This window comes from Pecten maximus, chromosome 12, assembly GCF_902652985.1.
Source record: "Pecten maximus chromosome 12, xPecMax1.1, whole genome shotgun sequence".
NCBI classification, from domain to species: Eukaryota; Metazoa; Mollusca; class Bivalvia; order Pectinida; family Pectinidae; genus Pecten; species Pecten maximus.
This window is the reverse complement of record NC_047026.1, coordinates 17,720,724-17,746,229: the sequence shown is the minus strand read 5'-3', so window position 1 is coordinate 17,746,229 and position 25,506 is coordinate 17,720,724. Positions and strand designations below refer to the sequence as shown.

At 36.7% G+C, this 25,506-nt stretch overlaps 2 protein-coding genes across 2 annotated transcripts in view; both read right to left on the bottom strand.

Annotated features, from left to right (window-relative positions):
• Positions 1-700: 700 nt before the first annotated feature.
• LOC117338894 lies at positions 701-24,446 on the bottom strand. Its single transcript, XM_033900259.1, has 22 exons — positions 24,392-24,446; positions 23,914-23,996; positions 23,017-23,161; positions 21,935-22,034; positions 20,963-21,178; positions 19,626-19,764; positions 18,040-18,153; positions 17,639-17,830; positions 16,561-16,640; positions 16,130-16,193; positions 14,294-14,488; positions 13,422-13,521; positions 12,365-12,512; positions 11,783-11,943; positions 11,391-11,536; positions 9,981-10,130; positions 7,863-8,040; positions 6,379-6,569; positions 5,259-5,492; positions 4,371-4,485; positions 3,601-3,811; positions 701-3,135 (listed from the first exon to the last, which is right to left on the bottom strand). Exons 1-22 carry the CDS (start codon positions 24,444-24,446, stop codon positions 2,907-2,909), a joined length of 3,246 nt encoding a protein of 1,081 aa, XP_033756150.1. The 3' UTR covers positions 701-2,906.
• Positions 24,437-25,506, bottom strand: part of LOC117338893 — a 38,764-nt gene continuing 37,694 nt past the window's right edge. Inside the window, exon 25 of the mRNA XM_033900257.1 lies at positions 24,437-25,114. Within this exon, the coding sequence (XP_033756148.1) occupies positions 24,550-25,114 (565 nt within the window). The 3' untranslated portion in view covers positions 24,437-24,549. The remainder of the gene's footprint in view (positions 25,115-25,506) is intronic.

The window sequence follows — 25,506 nt, the reverse complement described above, 5'->3', positions numbered from 1 at the left end:
TGAAAAAAAAAAATGATGAAAAATGTATTTCAAATTTCAAATGAATATATGAAAGGAATGTTATATCATGTACATACAAAATTGAAATATTTTAAAATAAAACAGAAATCATGAAATAACAATGGAACTACAACAAAAGGTAGACAAGACACAATGTAGATAATGTTAATGAAGTAAAAAATAACCATTGTAATGTTTTAAAATATATACAAGGCACCAGGGTAACATTGAAACAGTCTCGATTGTCGCTAGTAATGTCATATAGTATAAAAACAGTCTTCATCGTCGCTAGTAATGTCACATAACACTGAAACAGTCTTCATCGTCGCTAGTAATGTCATATAGCACTGAAACAGTCCTCAATGTCGCTAATAATGTCATATAGTACTGAATAGTCTTCGTCGTCGCTAGTAATGCCATATAGTACTGAATAGTCTTCGTCGTCGCTAGTAATGCCATATAGTACTGAAATAGTCTTCGTCGTCGCTAGTAATGTCATATAGTATTAAAACAGTCTTAATTGTCACTAGTAATGTCATATAGTACTGAAATAGTCTTCGTCGTCGCTAGTAATGTCATATAGTATTAAAACAGTCTTAATTGTCACTAGTAATGTCATATAGTACTGAAATAGTCTTCATCATCACTAGTAATGTTATATAGTACTGAAATAGTCTTCGTCGTCGCTAGTAATGTTGTATAGCACTGAAACAGTCCTCAATGTCGCTAGTAATGTCATATAGTACTGAAATAGTCTTAATTGTCACTAGTAATGTCATATAGTACTGAATAGTCTTCGTCGTCGCTAGTAATGCCATATAGTACTGAATAGTCTTCGTCGTCGCTAGTAATGCCATATAGTACTGAAATAGTCTTCGTCGTCGCTAGTAATGTCATATAGTATTAAAACAGTCTTAATTGTCACTAGTAATGTCATATAGTACTGAAATAGTCTTCATCATCACTAGTAATGTTATATAGTACTGAAATAGTCTTCGTCGTCGCTAGTAATGTCACATAGTATTAAAACAGTCTTAATTGTCACTAGTAATGTCATATAGTACTGAAATAGTCTTCATCATCGCTAGTAATGTCATACAGTACTGAAATAGTCTTTGTCGTCGCAAGTAATGTCATATAGTATTAAAACAGTCTTAATTGTCACTAGTAATGTCATATAGTACTGAAATAGTCTTCATCATCACTAGTAATGTCATATAGTACTGAAATAGTCTTCATCATCACTAGTAATGTCATATAGTACTGAAATAGTCTTCGTCGTCGCTAGTAATGTCATATAGTACTGAAATAGTCTTCGTCGTCGCTAGTAATGCCATATAGTACTGAAATAGTCTTCATCATCGCTAGTAATGTCATACAGTACTGAAATAGTCTTTGTCGTCGCTAGTAATGTCATATAGTATTAAAACAGTCTTAATTGTCACTAGTAATGTCATATAGTACTGAAATAGTCTTCATCATCACTAGTAATGTCATATAGTACTGAAATAGTCTTCATCATCACTAGTAATGTCATATAGTACTGAAATAGTCTTCGTCGTCGCTAGTAATGTCATATAGTACTGAAATAGTCTTCGTCGTCGCTAGTAATGCCATATAGTACTGAAATAGTCTTCGTCGTCGCTAGTAATGACATATAGTACTGAAACAGTCTTCGTCGTCGCTAGTAATGTTATATAGTACTGAATAGTCTTCGTCGTCGCTAGTAATGCCATATAGTACTGAAATAGTCTTCGTCGTCGCTAGTAATGTCATATAGTATTAAAACAGTCTTAATTGTCACTAGTAATGTCATATAGTACTGAAATAGTCTTCATCATCACTAGTAATGTCATACAGTACTGAAATAGTCTCGTCGTAGCTAGTAATGTCGTATAGCACTGAAAGTTGGTCTGAAACAGTCTTCATCATCACTAGTAATGTCATACAGTACTGAAATAGTCTTTGTCGTCGCTAGTAATGTCATACAGTACTGAAATAGTCTTTGTCGTCGCTAGTAATGTCGTATAGCACTGAAACAGTCCTCAATGTCGCTAGTAATGTTATATAGCACTGAAATAGTCTTCATCATCACTAGTAATGTCATACAGTACTGAAATAGTCTTCATCGTTGCTAGTAATGCCATATAGTACTGAAACAGTCTTCGTCGTTGCTAGTAATGCCATATAGTACTGAAATAGTCTTTGTCGTCGCTAGTAATGCCATATAGTACTGAAATAGTCTTTGTCGTCGCTAGTAATGCCATATAGTACTGAAATAGTCTTTGTCGTCGCTAGTAATGTCGTATATATAGCACTGAAACAGTCCTCAATGTCACTAGTAATGCCATATAGTACTGAAACAGTCTCATTGTCACTTGCAATATCATATAGCACTAAATCTATTTTCATTTTCTTGTTTAGTGGTAATCAGTTTATCAAATATATTATCGTTTATTTTAGGAATGTAATATTATATATATTAGGAATGTCATACACATTTGTTGCACTAGTAAGTCACAGTATGATTATATTAAAATATTTTACAAGGTCATAACAAATCAATATTTTTTTTTTCAATTGTTTGAAATTATTGGTTATACTGAAACTGGCTACAAAAGGCACATAGACATTTCTTTACCTAAAATCTCTCAATACTGAAATAATGAGATTGTCAGCTTCCATTTCAGGTAGATTTTATGATTATATAAATCTTGGTAAAATAGGCATTAATATTGGTGAAAGGAATAGCTTTATTATTATTCCCCCACTTAACCAAGCAAAAGAGATGCGAAAAGCTGCCCTCTACAGACATATACACAATTGTAGATATAAACTTTCTGAAGTCATACATTGGAATTTGCATGACATGATGATTATTGTGATAAGAGGACAGCTATTTATGTTTAACTATAGCTGTAGGTTGGATCACGTCTCGCCATTTGGCTACTTCGTTTCGGCATGTTGTTAGCAAAGGCCGATTGTGGATCCTTGTATCCCAAATGATAGTTGTAGGCCGAGTTATCGTAGTATAAATCCTGATTATGTCGGTGTTTACTCCAACCTCTAGTACCGCTGCCACCAGAGGACTCTGAGTCACTTTCTCTTAACCTCATGTCTTTGAGTATCCCATTCCTGAATGTAAAAAAAATATGCTGAATTATACAAAATTCTATCACTTTCCTTTAAACAAAAATTACAACTACTACGTATTAATTAATTGCTCTTTGGCCTTTTCATGCATATTCTTTTGTTACATCTACATGGACATTTTTGTGTTCCTTTTCCTAATCATCTTGTTTTTAAACAATATATAGACACCTTGTGAGTCTGAAGCCTGGTTGGCACTGAAATAATATTCATATACACATTTCAGTCATTATCTGGGAAATGTGTTGGGTGTTTAATATCCAGCTATGGCGGCATTAGACCCCTGTGATATTCAGATGCTTTTCACAGGTTAAGACGCATGGACTACGGATGCTGTACCATGACTTATATGCTCTAATGAATTCAGATTTATGATCGCTCTAAAAGAACACTTAAAAGAAGCAGATGATAATTTGAAACAACATCATTGACAAGCTTATTATCCTTTACCTTTTTCTATAGATGACAAACGCACTAGCTGTCACAATCAGAGCAAGTAAGGCCACGCCAGCAACAACACCAGTGATGATGATCGGCGTGATCGATTCCGCTTGTACAACAGATGCATCTTGGCGCGCGAGAGGCTGGGTGGTTGGTATGGTAGTAGTTGTAGTCGTGGTTGTGGTTGGTGTAGTCGTAGTCGCATTAGGACAATAGTTAGCTGAAAGTAAAGGTCAAAGGTCAATATTATTGTATGGCCATATAGTTCATGTGTTTACTTCATAAAGTGATATTGTATATAAATGTATACAGTGTCAACTAAAATTTTTACTTACTGAAACCAAAAATTATTACAAATACACTGTACCACGAAATCTACAGGTAAGGTATCAATTTAACCAACCAACTCACAAATATAACATTCACTTTATGTTCCTTCCGATTATTAATATTCTTCAGCAATTTTATTATCCATAACACTGATAATTCTTTTGACTTTAAATATTAATCAACAATTATATCATCAAAGTGATGTTAGAGGGATCTTGATGTTCAGCATGGTATGATCTTCCTCCGACTCTAACTGTATGTCCATGTTTGCTCTATTCTCTGTGATATTTACTTTGAATACCTAATTGTGCTTTACATTTAGTCATGATCATGTTAGGCAATCGTGTGGAAATAACATGTCAAAATGATTATGATGATGATGATGATGTTGACGATGATGATGATGATGATGAGGAGGAGGAGGAGGAGGAGGAGGAGGTGGATTTTACCTAATTTGACAGTCCAATCAGTGACCGAGGTGACAGGGTCGCAGAAGTGACATGGGTTGGCTGAACTCACATCCCCAAGGGTGTAACATTGGGAGTCAATCACACAACCAGTCAGCTGTAAAATAATAATCCATGATTGTTAACTCAAAACAGTGTTACATGGGAAATTGAATTTTAAAGGAAACCAAGTAAAAAGGCCTTCAAATCATTTTCATTTATCAATAATATATCATATTATAATTATCATATTTGTATGCATTTAAAAAACATTCTGTGTTATGCATTTACATTATTTGATTATTTTAGCTCCTAAAGGTGATTCATTGATTGATTTTCTGCAAATCTCTTAATTCATTTTTGTAAAAATCACACAGTCAAGAACTCCAAAATCATTTTTGAAAACAAACAAAACCTATAATTCAAAGCCCTTATTCAACAATTGGATACGATAGCTTGGCCGTTTTTTTGACTTAAGACAGTATATTTCTTGTCTCTTATCAATTTTGTTTACAATGTAAAGCTTTACAAACTAAACACGGTTATAATAGCCTATAGCTTTACTCAGGACTATTCAAGTAATATACATATCCTTATAAGGAGGACTCTAGAATAACAGGAATTCTATGCATATGGTGGGCATGGGAAAAAATGAGTCTTGTAACATAGGGTACCGCTTAAATCTCTTCATTTACTGGAACTTACAGTGTTTTACAAATTCCCCAGTTGGGTAGACACTCTAATAGAATAGCCCTCAGTGAGGGTCTGATAGATTTAAAGCTCTTTAACCGTATTCTGTTGAGGATTTACTAAATATTTTACTATCAATACAATCGTGAAAAACATTGATTCAAAAAATAAGATTCATGAAAAATGTATTGATAGTCTTACCGTTGTCTGACAGCTTGAGGCACCACAGCTATAGCAAAGTGAGTTATAGCCGATGAAGTAGTTGTCACCCGAGCTTTTAGTGACTCCATCATTACTGACGGAAACCAACACCGCCCTTACAGGGACCGCTGGGGTGAGACTAGCCGGTAACTCACATTCCACCAGATTAAAGGAGATAAAATTGGCCAGGGCTGTTGTCTCCGTGCTGGACTTTAAGAAGACGCCAGAAATCATCTAAAACAAAATCAATGTAGATTTGCTTTCATATCAATCAAAAATTAATTGACGGTTGAAAATAAAAAACAACAAAATTCAGCAAATTACAAACTGCAAATTGTACAGTCCCCAACAGATGTAGGTCAAAGGTCAAAATACAGGTCAGAGTGACCTACTTGTGGTATATGACACACTGCCTCACATAGTTGAACTCCTGCCCCAGTAATTAAGTTTCATAATCTATAGAAAGATATCAGATAAAGTGTGGACAAGATCAAGTGTGGATGGAAGTCCATGCATCAGACGCATACAACATTCTGTTGATTTGTGTACACTAAAAGACAAAATGCTTGAATATACACTCAATACATGTACCTTATAACCACCCAACAAATATTTTGGCTTCTCGTTTTATCTTTTAAAGTGAATCAATAACTAGCGATTGCATCCTGACGAAAATCAACTGTCATGGCCTCTGTATTTGGTAGGTAATTTCTGGCCTTTTAAATGTTCATTTTGAGGATGCTATTAGTATTTTATTCGTTTGTTAGTATGTTTTTCACTGATTTTATAGCATCTAAGATTTTTGGAAGGTATACAAACCAAGATATTTATCAAAAAACAAAAACTGTTGCGGTAAAAGTTATTTATAATAAGCAAAAGAGACATAGTTTTTAGATGAAAAATCCAAAAATCAGCATCCAAAATTTTGATAATTTATATAGAGTGAAACAAAATCGTAAAATACAAAAAAAATCTTGCAAAATCGAGATTGCCCTGACTTTCAGAGGGAGTTTCAATCCCTGATAAATAATCTCCGAATAAAACTGTCATGACATATTTAGAGTATAAGGAAAACAAGTATTTTGGCATTTATAAGCTTATAATTTCCATCAAGCATTACCTCTACAGTTTGGAAATGACATGTAAGAGTTGGTAGGTCCACAAACTTCTCTCCTTCCACGGCCACACTGTTGCAAGCTGCCCCTGTCCTGGTGTTACAAGTGTTCTGTTCTAGACTTGTAACTACAGGTGGCTCTCCTTCTGACACTGAACAACTTGTACCCATAAATCCATTATAACATCGACACACCCCTGTAACACATGCAGGAAATTTCATGAAGAATATTCCTTCAAAAATTTTGAGATTTTAAAATCATATCAATGCTATATACTACACAGTATCCTGGACATTTCGGTTAGAATTATCTCCCTTAGAAAGGGTGTTTTATCCCTTGGTAATTCATCATATACAGTGAGAGAGTGATTGCTCTTATAGTACATATGTTAAGCCTGAGTCACATGTCACTTAAATCCCAAATATATATATACAGTATATACAATATAATTATATAAATAAATAGAGGTTACACAACGAGTGGTTGTTGGATATGGAATTTATTTCACACGAGTAAGTTATTTTTTAAAAGTTACAAAAGACACGAGCTTTAGCGAGTGTTTTTTGCAACTTTTAAAAAATAACTTACGAGTGTGAAATCAATTCCATATCCAACAATTTCGAGTCGTGTGACCTGTTTCTACCACAATAATATCGGCTTGAATCAAAGGGAAACGTGGCCAAGTATAATTTCGCGTATGCAAATAAAGTGTACCGGTGACGTCCAGGGACCCGGTGATGTGACGTCATTAGATTATTGATGACGTCAATAACAATTGCAGCATGGGTCAAAGTTCACCGTGTTAGCATATAAACAGATTGTTAATCAACAGCTGTAATGATTAACTGATGGTCTGAGAGTTGAATAACACAGGGTATTGTGGTAGAAATTAGAATTATACATAAACTAATGAAGTATAAACACTTTCATTCTTGAATCTTCATTACCGTATACTTATATCTACATTACTGATAATTGCCTAGAAACATATAATTACTCAGTTTTCTATGAAGTCATAACAATGGTGATTATGTGACGTAGATATTTTATGGGAGATACAAAGTTAACTTTTTAAACAATACTGTTCAGTTTTGGTTTGAACATTTTGATGAGGTGATATTCTTTTTCCTTTCTTTCAATGGGGCTTTCAGAATAAAGTTTATACAATGGAAAAATTGTAAATATTTAGATATATAATATATAATAATATTATGTACATTCTTGCTTCAATAATATATTGCATGCATTCTGAGGGATGGGTGATGCCATCCATTCTTCTCCTTATAGAATCAGATATACAAACGTATTATTAGAGCTCTGTTAGGACCACAATGACCTTGACATGGATATGACAGCTGACCTCACACATTTAGTCTCATCTCCAGTGAAGTGTCTTGAAGACTTGGTCATTTACACTGTTTGCTTGACTTCAGGAAATTGAATTTTCCTACGCTGAGATTAAGGCAACTTTTTAAGTTAAGTGGCTAACCTGCTTGGCAGTCTCCATTATCGTGACAGTTTTCCTCACAAGTCTGGTCTAAGATACCAGTGGCCACGGCTTGGGCAGCAGGGTCAGTGTTGAAAGTGGGATCCTTCTGGAGTTCGTTGACACATCGTCCCATCTGATTTGTTGTACTAGATTCGTCGAACTCTGTACCTTCACTCCGCTATAGAATCACAGATGTTAAAAAAGAATTGTCATTGTCAATTTAATTTTTTTTTATCTTAAAATAAAATGCTTTATGGTGAAAACTTGACAAAATACTATTTGCTGGCTATTGTTTATTGTGTACAGTAGCCAAACAACATTCGATAAAATCCATAGTTTCTCAGGGTATAAAGACCAAAATGTTTGAAAATAACACTTTCTTTAATTGAGGACACAATGAATTATATAATTTTGAATGCCTCCGCTAGAGTTCAAACCTGCGACCTCTGATTTATTCGTCTAATGCTCAAGCCACCAAGCTAAAGGGAAGTTCTCTCTAGCTGAGCGGTATATGAGGTTATAGACCAGGGCAACAAACTTCCAAATTTCCAGAGGTTGCAGTCATGCTTGTGAAAGGAACACTGATCCTATAACTCCTTAGTCCCTACATGTACTGGCACCGATGCAACATGTACAGAGGTCATGATAAATCATATTTATTTCAATTTGCTTCCACTAGGAATTGAACCTGTGACCTCTGGGTTTTTAGTCTTCTGTTTAACCAATAAACCAATTTATACAAGAATTTTCAGAAGACAACACAGCAATCCCATCGAGTTGAAATTTAAAATTTATTTTTCAAAAAGTGGTCATGAATCATGGTCAAGAATTAGTCCTCTCTAGTTGAGCAGTAAGTTACATCTTGTTTTTTTATTAATAGCATGGGTTGAATACTATTTGGAGTTTCCATAGGTTTACAAGCATGGGCGCCGATGTTACAGGTCATAAATAATACTTATTTCAAATTGCTACCAAAGAAAGATTCAAACCCAGGAGCTCTCAAATTACAGGATTACTACCTAGTCTTACACTCAACTGATCAAGCTGGAAAGTCCTCTCTAGCCGAGCGGTACTTTCCATTGTATTTACCAAGGTCGTATATTGATGGAGTAAGATTGAGACTCAATATTACATTGTATTTACCAAGGTCGTATATTGATGGAGTAAGATTGAGACTCAATATTACATTGTATTTACCAGGGTTTTATATTGATGGAGTAAGATTGAGACTCAATATTACATTGTATTTACCAGGGTTGTATATTGATGGAGTAAGATTAAGACTCAATATTACCGTCGGTACATTGTATTTACCAGGGTTTTATATTGATGGAGTAAGATTGAGGCTCAATATTACATTGTATTTACTAAGGTTGTATATTGATGGAGTAAGATTGAGACTCAATATTACATTGTATTTACCAGGGTTTTATATTGATGGAGTAAGATTGAGGCTCAATATTACATTGTATTTACTAAGGTTGTATATTGATGGAGTAAGATTAAGACTCAATATTACATTGTATTTACCAGGGTTGTATATTGATGGAGTAAGATTGAGACTCAATATTACATTGTATTTACCAGGGTTGTATATTGATGGAGTAAGATTGAGGCTCAATATTACATTGTATTTACTAAGGTTGTATATTGATGGAGTAAGATTGAGGCTCAAAATTACATTGTATTTACCAGGGTTTTATATTGATGGAGTAAGATTGAGACTCAATATTACATTGTATTTACTAAGGTTGTATATTGATGGAGTAAGATTGAGACTCAATATTACATTGTATTTACCAAGGTTGTATATTGATGGAGTAAGATTGAGGCTCAAAATTACATTGTATTTACCAAGGTCGTATATTGATGGAGTAAGATTGAGACTCAACATTACATTGTATTTACTAAGGTTGTATATTGATGGAGTAAGATTGAGACTCAAAATTACATTGTATTTACCAGGGTTGTATATTGATGGAGTAAGATTGAGACTCAATATTACATTGTATTTACCAGGGTTGTATATTGATGGAGTAAGATTGAGGCTCAATATTACATTGTATTTACTAAGGTTGTATATTGATGGAGTAAGATTCAGGTTCAAAGAGGTCCTACCTGGATATCAGCCATACAAGATTCCACATCCTCCCCAGCAGCAGTATCCACACCAGCACAACTCTGACCCAGACCTGAGTTCGTCAGCAGGGCCTCACAATGAGCTTGAGCCATAGCCTCTGTCCAAGTTCCAGCTGGCCACGATGCTGCCTGTTTCATTTAAAGCAAAAATGATTGTTATAACTGATTTATCAACGGTAAATATTTTTGACAATGTCAATATTATTTAGAATTATTTGCAATATTCATCAATTATGGACCTTTGTTTGCCCTTGGTCAGTATGTATTTTCCCACCAGGTTGATATAATACCATATAGACCAAAACTAAGGATCTCATTTTGTAAATATGCAATATGCTTATTCTTCTGGAGCTGATGAAGACCATGGGAAAATTTAATGGTCGACATCATGATCTTTTTGGTAATATGTGATATTAACATCGTTTGACACTTGTTAATATGCCTAGTGGTTCTATTGTCACCCTAACTATCATTTAAGATTATGACTTTAAGCAGAAGAGGCCTACTCTTCCTGCTCACCAGGTGCTATTCTCCTTGCACTTTTTCAGTAGTTTTCATGAAAATCTACATTTGTGTTTATATCATGCTCTCCTATAATTGATTTTGAATCTGAATTATGGTGTTATTATTACGCTTGTATTCTTTGTTGTGGCAATAAATATTATTGGAAAGAAACTACAGGAAAGGCCAGGTGGTCTAAAAACAGGAAGATTTCTGCTTCATTGACAACACTGCCATAAAAATCTAGGTTACAAAAACTCCCCCCCCCCCCCCCCCCCCCCCCCCCCCCCCCCAAAATACAGATCTAGGTCACAACAGCATCTGCTGTACAAATCTAGGTGACGACAACACCCACGATACAAATCTAGGTCATGACAACACCCACCATACAAATCTAGGTCAAGACAACACCCACCATAAAAATCTAGGTCACAACGCCACCCGCCATACAAAGCTAAGTCACAATGGCACCCACAATACAAATCTAGGTCACGATGACACCCGCCATACAAATCTAGGTCACTGTAACACCCGCCATACAAATCTAGGCCAATCTTTGCTAATTGACTTCATATCCCACAAGGAAATAGAATGTTTCCAATGAGTTTATGATGTTGACGATTAAATTTTCCCATGATCTTCATCAGTCTGCGTCATAACATTCAAAGTTAGGATGTTATTCAATCTATCAACATGGCCTATTAATATGTAATTTGTAATATGAAAGAATTCTGTCTGTTTCCCAATGTTTCCTTCTGATCTTTACCTACATATAAGTCTCAAAACTGCCTGAAATAAATTTTCTTAGAATTTAAAGGCATAAAAGTGTTACTCTCTTTTTATTTTCAATATCTTCAAGGAAAACAATTAGCTGTAATTTTGACTTACCGGCACTTCTTCATCCTCATTTGCTCCAATTTCTGCCAGACCAGTTCCAGTTGTCTGCCTGCGACGCCTCCGAGCCTCTACCTGATTCAGAGCTTCCTCAGAGGTGTCTGTGATCAAGCTTCTGGCCTTAGCTATTAAGTCAATCCCTGCAAAGACCAGTACAAGATATACAACAGTTGTCTCCCCTTTTCATGTATGTGTAATACAGACCAGGATGCCATTACAAAATATCACACATTTCCATGCTGGAGAAGATCTATGCCAATCTAATTGAACTTTTTTCAGTTTTTGCTAGTAGTTTTATTTTAAAAGGAAAAGTTGCCAATACACTGTTAGCATTTGCATGTCAATAAAAAAACAAGCACACAATATATTTTCATGGAAAACCATACCAGGGACGAGGAGTGGGCATGTCTTGGCCAGACGAATAGACTGACAAGGCTCAGCAGTACCAGATGCAGAAGCTGGGCAAGTACAATACACTGCGTTTTCTTCTGGGAAAGGTAGGATTGAAGCTGTGAACTTCTTGTAGAACCAATAATTGTCTCTTATCCTGGAAAGTTGAAAAAATAGTGATAGAGGACAGGAGTTTTACCTTAATCCCAAAAAGCTGAACAAGAATAATTACTCTTAACGCGGAAATATTAAGCCCTAAAACAATTTTTATCATGAAAAATTGAAGAATTAGGGAGCCTTATTGGTAAGCTGTTAACATGAAAGCTATATAAGTATTTAAATCAGATAATGACTTCCTTCCACATATATGTAATAGCACATTTTTTGATACCATATTATACATGTATCATGTGAAATGTTTTAATGGATAGACAATCTTATATTTGCACATTGTTGAAATTCATAAAAAAATTGCTATTTGCATCTGTGATGACCATCTTTTAAAAAGGCCACCTATCTTAATCTGTTAAAGGTCACTTTTCTCTGATACCTCACATTAGACTGTGAGGGAAACTTACTGCCATGCCCTACTGAAGGTGTTGGGGAAAAATTTCCCAACTTTCCTGGGCCTGTTTGCTCGAAGGAATTTAGGATCCGCTTGGGCCTGACTTCCATCTGGCATCAAGAGGTCGTTGGTTGCATCACCATCATAGTTACCACACAGACCTTACCAAAAAAAAAAAAAAAAAAATTTCAGGAAAAGCAATTCCCTAATGCCTAATTTTATAGTGGTAAAATTGTTTAAATTGCCTATCTGATCCCTTTGATCTTGAAAATAGGCCAAGGTCATTCATTTGAACAAATTGGTACTCCTTCACCCCAACATTCTATAGGCCCAATATAAGTTCTCTCTGCCTCTTGGTTATTTAGGGATGTTGTTAAAATGTCAAAGCCTATTTGACCCCTCTGACCTTAGATGTAGGTCAAGGCCATTTATTCATTTGTGGTAGCCCTCCATCCCAGTATGCTACAGAAACCATGTCAGGTTTCTGAGCCTCTTAGTTATTGAGATGTTGTTGTTTAAAGATTTTAAGCACATTTGACCCCTGTGACCTTGAAATTCAATGTACCTGCAGAAGTTTTCAGCTAAAAGGAATTACTCATTTTATCCACAAATAAGCCCCTGCCATACAAATAAGCTGTTTTCTTTCTTTTTTCAAAATTCTTCAAAATAAATAGTAAACAATAAGTGGTGAATAGATAAGCCCTCTCAAAACATTAATACTTAACTTATACAATAGGGGAGGGGGCTTCTTTTAGGATAAATACAGTGCTTCACCTTTAAACTAGGGGAGGGGGCTTATTTGAGGATTTTACTAAACATTTACACCAGGGGAGGGTGCTTATTTGAGGATAAATACAGTCCTTAAATTAACTCTAGGGTGGAAGGGGCTTGTTTGAGGATGAATACAGTACTAAACTTTTACGCTCGGGGAGGGTGCTTATTTGAGGAAATATACAGTCCTTAACTTAACTCGAGGGACCGGAGGGGGCTTATTTGAGGATGAATACAGTACTTAACTTTTACGCTAGGGTGAGGGGACTGGCTTATCTGAGGGTAAATACAGTACATACCTTCTGTACGTCCCCGATCACTTGCGGACGGGTGGATCCGGACATTGATAAGCTTACGTAACAGCTGAGCCACAACCTCAGTTCCAGATGGCAGTGTTATCTAAAAACCAATATATCGGATCTGAATTTTATTGACTATCTAAAGACACCATCTGTGTCTGTATACATCATCCATTCTGGGCAGGAGTAGTGATTGATAACAAAATACTACAACAAGTTGTATAACATGTCCAATATGACGTTTTGATGACTACACTGTCGCCTTCATCAGAAGGTATTCATAGAAATGTCACACTCTTAAATATAGGTATGAAGAGTAGGTGTGGGGAGTAGGTATGTAGGGTAATATCATATTGGTTGTGCTATATTAACATTACCAGCCTGAAGAAAATGTTCTAGAACAAAACAGTTAACATTGAAGTGAATAGATGGATGATGAAATAAGCAATTAGACATACACAATATATAAGTTCTTCTTGCGTTGCATGGCCATTATAAGAACTATAAACTTATCAGTATTTCAGAGAGGAAACAAAAGGCAAAATACTTTTTCTCATGGCCTTGTGTATCTTTAAAATTTCAGTTTGCAGTTCTTACTCCAAGCATGGCTAAATTTCATGGCCATGGGATTCAAGGATTTTTTTTTATGAAACTATAAATCTGAAAAGTCATATCAAATATCAAAGTTATGTAATTTCTGTAACAGTTATAAAACTAGATGCTGTCCTATATCAGCTTGTTCTGAAGGATGTGCTTTAAAGAAGATGATTACGGAAAACAGCATATGCATTTAGTGTCGCACCAAAAGTTCACTATATCTTAATATGGTCCTTTGGGCCAGTTGGAACAAACTGAATGTAAATTTTTATTACCTTAACTTGTTGGAATCTCTCGCCATTTGGAATAATGTACATCTCCGTCCCTACAGTCAGACTGTTGGTGAAGTGCATACTTATTTTGAAATTAGATGACGAACACTTATCAACAGAAAAGAAATCATCACCAGATCTGACCATCAGAGCACAGTTACAGGAGGCCTTGCGACATTTCTTGAATATCACACGCACCTAAAGGTAAGAAATTCACATTTAGTTCAACATATATCATGTAAATTCTTAATGGTCTATGATCAACATTGTGTTCTGTCTGCCCGCAGTGTCATGCATAATATGTACCCCCTACTGAAAGGAATCTGGATACTTTTTATTCCTACATACAAGAGGCCAATGGGCCTGTATTGCTCACCTGGCTCTACAGCAAATTTGAAGTTGTATAAGGTCATTTCTACAGATACTATGATGATTACTACTTTATTCAAATATCAGAGTAAGCTAGGTTTATTCATGTCAATACATTTCCAGACCTTAATTCCAGCATACTATTGGCCTAATATTCAGGTATTGGTGACTCTTAGCTATCGTAAAATTATTGTTTGAAGATTTTAGCATATTTGATCCATGTGACCTTGAATGAAAGTCAAGGTCATTTATTTGAACAAACTTGGTAGCCCTTCACCCGAGGATGCTACAGGTCCAATATCAAGTCCCTTGGCCTCTTGGTTATTAAGAAGAAGTCGTTTGAAGATTATAGCCTATTTGACCCATGTGACCTTCAATGAAGGTCAAAGTCATTTATTTGAACAAACTTGGTAGCCCTTCACCCTAGCATGCTACAGACCCAATATATCAAGTCCCTGGGCCTCTTGGTTATTGAGAAGAAGTCGTTTAAAGATGAAAGCCTATTTGACCCGTGTGATCTTGAATGAAGGTCAAGGTCATTTATTTGAAGAAACTTGGTAGCCCTTCACCCTAGCATGCTACAGACCCAATATATCAAGTCCCTGGGCCTCTTGGTTATTAAGAAGAAGTCGTTTAAAGATTTTAGCCTATTTGACCCATGTGACCTTCAATGAAGGTCAAGGTAATTTATTTGAAGAAACTTGGTAGCCCTTCACCCTAGCATGCTACAGGCCCAATATCAAGTCCCCAGGCCTCTTGGTTATTGAGAAGAAGTCGTTTGAAGATTATAGCCTATTTGACCCATGTGACCTTCAATGAAGGTCAAGGTAATTTATTTGAACAAACTTGGTAGCCCTTCATCCTAGCATGCTACAGGCCCAATATCAAGTCCCTGGGCCTCTTGGTTATTGAGAAGAAGTTGTTTAAAGATTATAGCCCATTTAACCTTTGTGACCTTGAATGAAGGTCAAAGTCCTTCATTTGAAGAAACTTGGTAGCCCTTCACCCAAGGATGCTACAGGCCTAATATCAAGTCCCTGGGCCTTTTGGTTATTAAGAAGAAGTTGTTTAAATGAAAAAGTTAATGCCAGACGGACGGACGGATGGACGGACGACGGACCCCGCACCATGGCATAAGCTAAAAATGTACCCCCCTTGCATACATTTTTTTTGCCCCAACTTTCAGAAAATATGACTTTCATATGCATATAAAAGACCCCCCCCCCCCCACCGCCCCCCTTTGTTGTTGTTGATTCATATCTTCACTATTTTACATTGATAAAAGGGTAAACATTTAATATTTACCGTAGTAATCAAAGTTTGGGGAGGGTTTATTTGTTTGTTTGAATTAATTAGGAAATAGAAGATTCTGCAAAAATGAAGAAGGGGGCTTACACTGTATTTGTATAGATACGGTATACATATTTCACAATTTATTAAGGAACAGGATGTTAAATGACATTGACATACCTCATATGGTAGTGTAGTGTGTTTATACAGGATAAACTCGCCTTGGAAAAAGTTATCATAATATCTGAAAAATAAATAATGTCGGCCTCAAAAAAACAACATCATTTTCTTGTGAACAGTCAGGTGTTAATTTTAAAAAAACCACATTTCTTGAAGAGAGTAAAATTTTATTAAAAGAAAAGTTGTCAGAAGACAACACAGCTCAATTAATTGGTTGAAATTCAGAATTGATTAAATAAAATTCAATGAAATCTCCCAAGGTCTCAATATCATGTACGCAATGTACAATGTAGGTAAGATTAGCTTAATCAACAACCATATACATATATACAGTTTATTATCAGTCACAATGAATTCTTCGTTTATGCATGTGTAAGCACATTTAACGTAAATCCCGGACCAGGTAAGCATGATGATCAAACAGTACTTACAACTTGTCGAAGGTTCTCATGTGTGGATCATTGACTGAGGTGCAAACAGACCCTTTCTTGTCCCCGTCTATCACCAAAAACTGAAATAAATAAATTTGTTTCATCAACAATGTCTCTAACTGATCAAAGGGATAATATCTGATATTTTCTCATGATTATAAAAAAAAACAGCAACAATAAAGTTATCTTATATATATTTACATTCAGTATGCGTGAAAGATTGGTGAAAATTGTATTCATTTTTCATAACAACATCAGCCTCATCACAGTGTGTAGTAATGCTGGGAACCGCATTACCACTGGAAGTACTCTCTGCTGTCAAGCTGTTAGAATTTTTTGTTCTTTTAAATAAACATGATTAACGTTATATGTACATAAATCCAATGTTGTAACCGTCTCCTAAATGTTCAAAACATCAAACTTACTCCAAAAATCTTTCAGAATAAAGTTGTATATGGAACAACATCTTGTTTGTGCTGTTGTTATTAAGGCTGATAAGACGGTGCCAAGAATTGTTGACACTTTCTCGTGAAAATGGCTGTTCTCTCTCTGATGTCACCCCCGGGTAAAAACATGACAAAAATGCATTTTATTATTATTATTATTGTGTGCTTTAAGATCAGATCAAAAATAAATACAAGTCAAGGTCATTCCTTTCACCCCAGCATGCAACATGCTTAATATCAGGTCTCCAGGCTTCTTGGATATTGAGAAGGAGTCATTGAAAGATTTAATCCTATTTGACTTCTGTGACCTTGAATGTAGGTCAAAGGTCATTTGTTTGAGCAAACTTGGTAGCATTTACTCGAGCATGCTACAAGCCCAAATATCAAATCTCTGGGCCTCTTGGTTATTGAGAAGCAGTTGTTCAAAGGGAAAAGTTGAAACCACACCATGACATTAGCTCAAGCTCACTTGCCCTTTGAGCAGGTGATGTAAAAATTGGTTCAGGGTTTTTCGGAAAGTGAAAAATGACGACTGTTATTGGACATATATGGTGGAGGACAAGCAATGATCACAACAAGTCTCTTGAGATCTTTTAAAGATCTTAAATCTCAGGTGACTAAGAGTTTCTTACATGATAAGTGGCAATCTTCCTGACCAGCACAGAAATGCCATCTTCATATTTAGTAGCGGTCACCTCCACGTCGACGGTATGCTCCCCATCATACAGACCGTCACTAACGGCTAGGAACGGAACACTGATCTTGGTGTCCCAGTTGTTTGACGAGAAGTTGTATCCACATGATCCTGCAGGTACTGTAGTCCCCTACCACCAGCTGAGGGATAAGGCTTTTATCTGCACACCTATAAGTATACAGATAGTATAATCAGTGAAGAAAATGTCTTATATAATTGTCTTCTTTTGAGGGCACTATGGTAAAGTAACCAATCAAAAATTGCCTAATATATAATATATATAAAAACTTACGTGCGGGTTTTGTCCTTGCTGGTATGGACCAGAACCATGGAAATCACCACATGACATGAATTCTTATTGCACTTAGTAGCAGGATCTTCTTTCAGGACAAATTCAATTATCCTGGCATCTCCACCTTCCACAATACGTATCACCTCAGAGGGCGGTGTATACTACAAATCACAATGGGGACAAACATCAGTTACATATCAGGGGTGTAGCTTCCTATACGCGTATTATACACATAATTTTCAAAAAAAAAACAAAAAAAAAATCTTGAAGCTTTGATTGTCATCCCCCCCCCCCCGTAAAATAAAATGTTTGCTGCAATAACAAGCTTAATCCAAGAAAACCAGTGCGTACGCATAATTTAAAAAAAAAAAGAAAAATTCTTGAAGCTTTGATTGTCATTGGTTTTTATATCCCCCCCCCCCCCCCCCCCACCCGCACCCCCACCCTAACTTTCGGCCTTTCATCACCACATCTGCGTACATATCAAAACAGGTCTAGCTACGCCACTGCATATACAAAAGGCCCCTGGCCTTAATGGTCACCTTAGTTTGTTTCTAAAAAAAAATTCCGTCAATTTGATCATTTTTGGCTCTGCCCATCAGCCCCTGTGATTTAGTCAGGGCAAACATGTGTATACCTTCAAATTGCCATCTCATACTGACAATTCTAACAAAGTAAAAATTCATTCCAATAGAAATTCAACAAGTGATAGTCAAAAATGTTATTTCCCTATATAAACTATAGTAAAGTTTGCCCCCTCCCCATGGGTAATGAAATTCACAATTTTGGTAAAGCACCTTAAGATCCTTCCATTTATGAACCGTAACAGGTTTCTACTATTATTCTCAATGTCAGGTTTCCAACTATCAATTTTGACACCAGTTTCACAAAAAAATTTAATAGGAATTTTTCATTTAAGGAAAGTTGATGAAACCAAGGCCAGGGGTTCCCACGCTCTAAGCTTCCCTCTATTGAGGATTCCCACAACTGAGGTTCCTACTATCCTGGCTCCAACTATCAGTACCCTTGGGGTTCCCTGTAGTATGACGTGAGGATCAGTACCCTTGGGGATCCCTGTAGTATGACGTGAGGATCAGTACCCTTGGGGATCCCTGTAGTATGACGTGAGGATGAGTACCCTTGGGGTTCCCTGTAGTATGACATGAGGATGAGTACCCTTGGGGTTCCCTGTAGTATGACGTGAGGATGAGTACCCTTGGGGTTCCCTGTAGTATGACGTGAGGATCAGTACCCTTGGAGATCCCTGTAGTATGACGTGAGGATGAGTACCCTTGGGGATCCCTGTAGTATGACGTGAGGATGAGTACCCTTGGGGATCCCTGTAGTATGACGTGAGGATCAGTACCCTTGGGGATCCCTGTAGTATGACGTGAGGATCAGTACCCTTGGGGATCCCTGTAGTATGACGTGAGGATCAGTACCCTTGGGGATCCCTGTAGTATGACGTGAGGATCAGTACCCTTGGGGTTCCCTGTAGTATGACGTGAGGATCAGTACCCTTGGGGATCCCTGTAGTATGACGTGAGGATCAGTACCCTTGGGGATCCCTGTAGTATGACGTGAGGATCAGTACCCTTGGGGTTCCCTGTAGTATGACGTGAGGACCACTGACCTCTATTTCAGGCATCAGTTGACAGGTGAGGTCTACTGTTGCTGTAACACTGTCAAGTACAATCTGCATCTCTGCTATCTCACTAGCTCCACATGTACTCCACTGGGTAAACAGGATCTGCATCGTCTTTTGATATTCTCTAAATCACAAGTTATACAAAATACACATTTTTTCCCAAACATTTGTAATGCTTATTTAAAGCCGATAAAGATTGTTCTTATAAAAGAATTATTTGATTTGCCAAGACCAACTTGAACTGTCTTCCAGAGGGCCAACTCATACCCTCCGCCCCTCCACCATCCCTCTGGTGAAGATTTTCCAACAAAAACCTGTTTTTAGTGAACGGATTACCACAGCAACCTAAATTTGTGGGGAAAAAAACCTGCGTGCATACGTACACATTATGAGTCCCTAACATTCCTGTGTATTTCAAATGAAATCAGTTAATAGCTTTATAGGAGTTGTCCGAGTTGTCTTGACAAAGTTTTCCACAAGATGGATATTGAATGGGTATTGAAACCTGGTAACCATGGAAACCAAAAATTCTGTAGAGAAATATCATGCATGTACATTTACACATGGTCCCTCATGATCACTCCCGTGTAGTTTGACTTGAAGCAGTTCACAGGTTTATAAGGAGTTGACTGGACAAAATCCCCCCTCACCAAAAAAGGAAGTATAGCGACCTGGTTACCATGATAACCCCAAAGTTACAACATGATTTAGATTACGCACATTTACAATGTACGAGGGTTATTGCCATAAAGTTTCGCTGAAATTCCCTCAGTAGTTTAGGAAGAGTAGCCGGTACATCGTTGTGTCTACAGATTCACCCAAAAAACGAAGTATAGTGACCTGGTTACCAAGGTAACCACAAAATTACAACATAATAAAGATTACGCACATCTACACTGTATAAGGGTTATTGCCATAAAGTTTCGCTGAAATTCCCTTATTAGTCTACAGACGGAAGGACAGACAACCGGATTCCAGTATACCCCCCCCCCCTAACTTCTTTGCGGGGGGTGTAATTATTCTGCATATTAACAAATACTGTGGTATTAAAAAAACACTTAATCATGATTGATTAAACAACTTTCCAGCAATACAACCAGACATCCATTAAAATTGTCGACATCACCAGTCATAACCAAATGTTGAGGTAATTGCTATTATATTACTCAAGGATAAGATTAGGCAGGATTCATAATTATCTTTCAGCTGATGGTGAAACATCAGATTTATACATAAATATACATTTCCCAAATATTTTTGATTAAGGATATATATGTATATATTCTGAGATTAAATGTATGATAATTATTGTCAAAACTTACGTGCAGACCAGTTCAGCATGAGCTGAGGAACGGGTGGTTGCATTAAAGGCAGCTATAGCTTCCAACACCAGCTGTTTCTCACAAACCACCTGTATAGTACACATAGACTCCTCAGCTGTTATCAGCCGACTCTGTAGCATGCTGATTCTATCCCCTGTTAGTACGGAACAGGTACTCGATATGTTCGTCAACTCCTGAACTGTCAGCAAAACATTACTACAAAGACACAATTAAAAGAAAATCAATTTACGATATCACAAGATGAATTTTTCAAGTGAGCAAAAAGAAATTTATACATTAAAATATCAATTTCTAAAGCACCAATTCAACAATTTTTTTATTTGACAATATTTGATTTAGGTCTAGACTATCAGTTTGTGACAAAGAATGCAATTTTCCTTTGAACTTAAATGGACTTTGAAATTATAAATGCAGGATATCAACAAAAAAATTGTGTTTTCAATTTTGAAAGAAAGTACATTGTCTCTATCCCAGCATATAAAAGTGTAATGATTACCTTAAATCTGAATGATTAGTCAGGTATCTTTAAGGACCCGATACATATACGTCTTTCCATGGCTACATAGCCTAATTCAAGTAACTTTCAAGACTGTACAAATTGTATGTTCCTAAGAAGGTATAGACCTAAGGTAAACCGAGGCATCATGGGAATCTCCCATTTCCCCTAATTGTATGTATTACACACTACATACAGATAAACAGCATATATATAATCATGATTTTCTGAAATAACTAATTTTACATTTTGAAATTAGTGTAATGTGACCTGTGACCATTTATTTTTGACTGATGATCATTAAAATTTAAAATGAAGAGTTGATTCTGAATTTGATGTAATTAAAACATCTTAACACTGACCTTGTCCTCTATTGAGACAAACACAACAGAGAAGGTATTGTGGCAGTTCTACTCTGAAAAAACATGTACAGGCAATGTTCCAGAGAGACAAACCTGCAGAAGATTGTGGAGTATGCGTTGGAAGCCTCGACGACTTTGGTGAGGAGGGTAATAATGGTCTGGCTGGTGACCAGGATATCACAAGTTGGCGGGTCTGCAACAGTCAACGTCATATGATCAGGATAAAGTCATATGATAATACAAATTAACAGTTATTAGGTCATGTGATCAGGATAAAGTCATGTGATAACACATCAGTCATTGAGTCATGTGATCAGGATAAAGTCATGTGATCATATTTCAGTCATTAGGTCATGTGGTTAGGATAAAGTCATGTGATAAGATCAACATCGTATCATCAGGATAAAGTCATGTGATGATACATCAGTCAATATGTCATGTGATCAGGATAAAGTCATGTGATACATTAGTGATCATTGAGTCATGTGATCAGGATAAAGTCATGTGATGATACATCAGTGATCATTAACAATCGAGTCATATGATCAGGATAAAATCATGTGATAATACATCAGCCATTAGGTCATGAGATCAGAAAAAATCATGTGATAATCAATTACAGAAAAAAGTTTGCATTTCCCCCCCTGCAATTTCTCAATTCTTTGTCCTTCAAAGTTTTAGTTCTTTTTCCTTCAATTTGTCTTCAATTCTCCAACAACACATGTTGTTTCAAGATAAAAGTAGGATTAAGGAATTATATAATCTAAAGATATCCCACTAAACAATGATTAAATGTATGATCAACTGAAAACAGGAAAAGGCTGTTGTATATTATTATACCTCACCAAAAGTAAGATTAATGATACTTAATTCTATTACCATCCCCTAAAAGTCCCAGCTTCACTTTTTTTTCAACTAAATTCTAAGTGAATAAATAGTTAATTTCATCTAAATAATAGTCTATCTTGCTCCACCTCTATATTTATTGAAACTTTCAGTCTAGGCAACTATTAATTTTTGGGACACCTGTATCTAAAAAAAAAAAATTATGTTAATTACATACATATCTATATCAATTGTGCCATTTGATGCATGTTTCTGTGACAATCCTTCGATACAAACATGTTTCTGTGATGTTGAGGTAAGATAGACATACATAATCAGAGTTGCCTTACCATAATAGGCTGTGTCTCCAGGCTCGTTACAGAGGTGACCATAGCAACAGTACGTGGTTTTCTTGCCCTTTGTTCCAGGTGAACATTTGTCGGGAGCAACACATCCTTTTGTGATTTTGTCCTTCTCAACCACAGTCTGACAAGCCTAGAAATTTTGTAATGTACAACCCTATTAAAATTGATGTAAACATATTTCTTTTGACACACTCAAACTTTAAGAGTACATGTATAATGGAATTAATCAGGTTAGTTCATAGTCATTCCATAGAAAACAGAAATAGAAAGGCCAATCACAGCAACCAGAATTTAGCAGAAGACTTTCAACACTAATAACAGCAACTACAATTAAGCAGAAAACTTTCAACATGACTTACAGCAATCAATATTTAGCAGAAGACTTTCGACACAAATTGCAGCAACCATAATTGAGCAGAAGACTTTCAACATGAAAAATGCTAAGATGTTTGAAAGATTTTAGTATATTTGTGCCTGGTGGCCTTGAATGCAGGTCAAGGTCATTGATTTGAACAAGCGTCATTGCCCTTCAATCTAGTGTGCTAAAGGCCGGATATCAGGCATCTGGGCCTTTTTGTTATTGAGAAAATGTCCTTTTAAGATTTTAGCATATTTAACCCCTGGGCCAGTGACTTTCAATGAAATTAAAGGTCATTCATTTGAACAATCTTGATAGCCCTTTACCCAATAGCATTTCTCTAAGCCTCTGGGTTATTGAGAAGGAGTGGAAAAATTGTTTACGAATGGACAATGGACAACAGGTGATTAGAATAGGTCACTTTGAGACCTCGTCTCCGGTAGTCGTCTCAGGTAAACTGAAAATGTAATATCCAATATTAAACGTTAAAAATCATGATATAAACCTTCAAAGTGAATACTCACCTGTTGAGAGGCAGCACACACAGACCAGGCCTGATTGCATTCACTGTTTGATTTCTTCTTTTTACAATAGTAACATGACATACCTGTAACCATTCAGATCAAATTATTACATAACTGAATTTATCTTCAAATAAGCCCCCTCCCCAGTGTTGACGTTTGGTACTGTATTTCCCCCCGAATAAGCCCAATCCCCTAGTATTGCAGTTTGGTAACTTATTTTTCCCCAAATAACCCCCATCCCCTAGTTTTGAAGCTTGGTACCATATGCCCCCCCCCCCCCCCCCCCCCCCCCCCCCCCCCCCCCAAAATAAGCCCAATCCCCAAGTGTTAAGATATGTTACGGTGTTTTTCCCCAAATAAGCCCCCTTACATAGTGTTGAAATTTGGTACCATATTTTAAAGTGAACCAGTACAAATAAGAATATGTTTAAAAGCATCATGATTCTGCATGAAATAATAAAGCCATTGTTATACCTACCCTGACACTTCTCCTCAATGATATTGTATAAATCTGCTATGATGGAATCAAACATGGATATAAGAGCCTTAGGTAATCCGGAGCTGGGCAGTTTATCTTGGATACAGCCATAAGCTTCCACCACAGCATCACACGATGCAGAATTGTCCCAAACTTCCTTAGTAGAGGTAGATCCCGAGGCTGGAGCGCTCGCGGATCCCGAGGCTGGAGCGCTTGCAGATCCCGAGGCTGATGGTGCGCTTGCAGATCCCGAGGCTGATGGTGCGCTTGCAGATCCCGAGGCTGATGATGCGCTTGCAGATCCCGATGCTGGAGCACTCACAGATCCAGAGGCTGGAGCAGCTTGCAGATCCAGAGGCTGGAGCGCTCGCAGATCCCGAGGCTGGAGCGCTTGCAGATCCCGAGGCTGATGGTGCACTTGCAGATCCCGAGGCTGATGGTGCGCTTGCAGATCCCGAGGCTGATGGTGCGCTTGCAGATCCCGAGGCTGATGGTGCGCTTGCAGATCCCGAGGCTGGTGGTCCAACTGCATTTGGCTGCTTGGTCAATATTTCCTCAACAATCTCAATGTATCGGTAGTAACAAACCTGCAGAGTATCATCACAGATAAGGAAGGGCCTCTCCTTCTCTAGGCTGGTCAGAGTTCTTTGAATGGATATCACATGACTACTTGAGCAGTCAGCAGACTTAGCATTGATACAGTCCCATGCGTTAGAGAATGCACTGCAAACAGTAAAACTAGACCTTACCACAAATCTCTTTATTATTTAAGTAGGCTATACAATGTTTTCATTTCTTTTACTATTTCATTGGTGGAGCATATTTGTTAACAACACAGTAAGAAGAGGGATTATTAAACTTCTCCTGCTGCTCAGAACTATAAATTTCGTACAAAGACAGTCAGACTAATTCCAGTAAACGAATTACGGTACCTCCGGTCATTTCGAATCCGTTTGCATACATGCCATATTTTCAGGAGACCAATAAGGGAGATTGATGATTATTTTAAGGGAGTTTTGCCTAAAATAAGGGAGATTTGTGTGAGACATGAATATCAACATTTTTACTTAATTTTAAAGCAATAAACTAATTTTGAAAGTGATATAGAATATTTA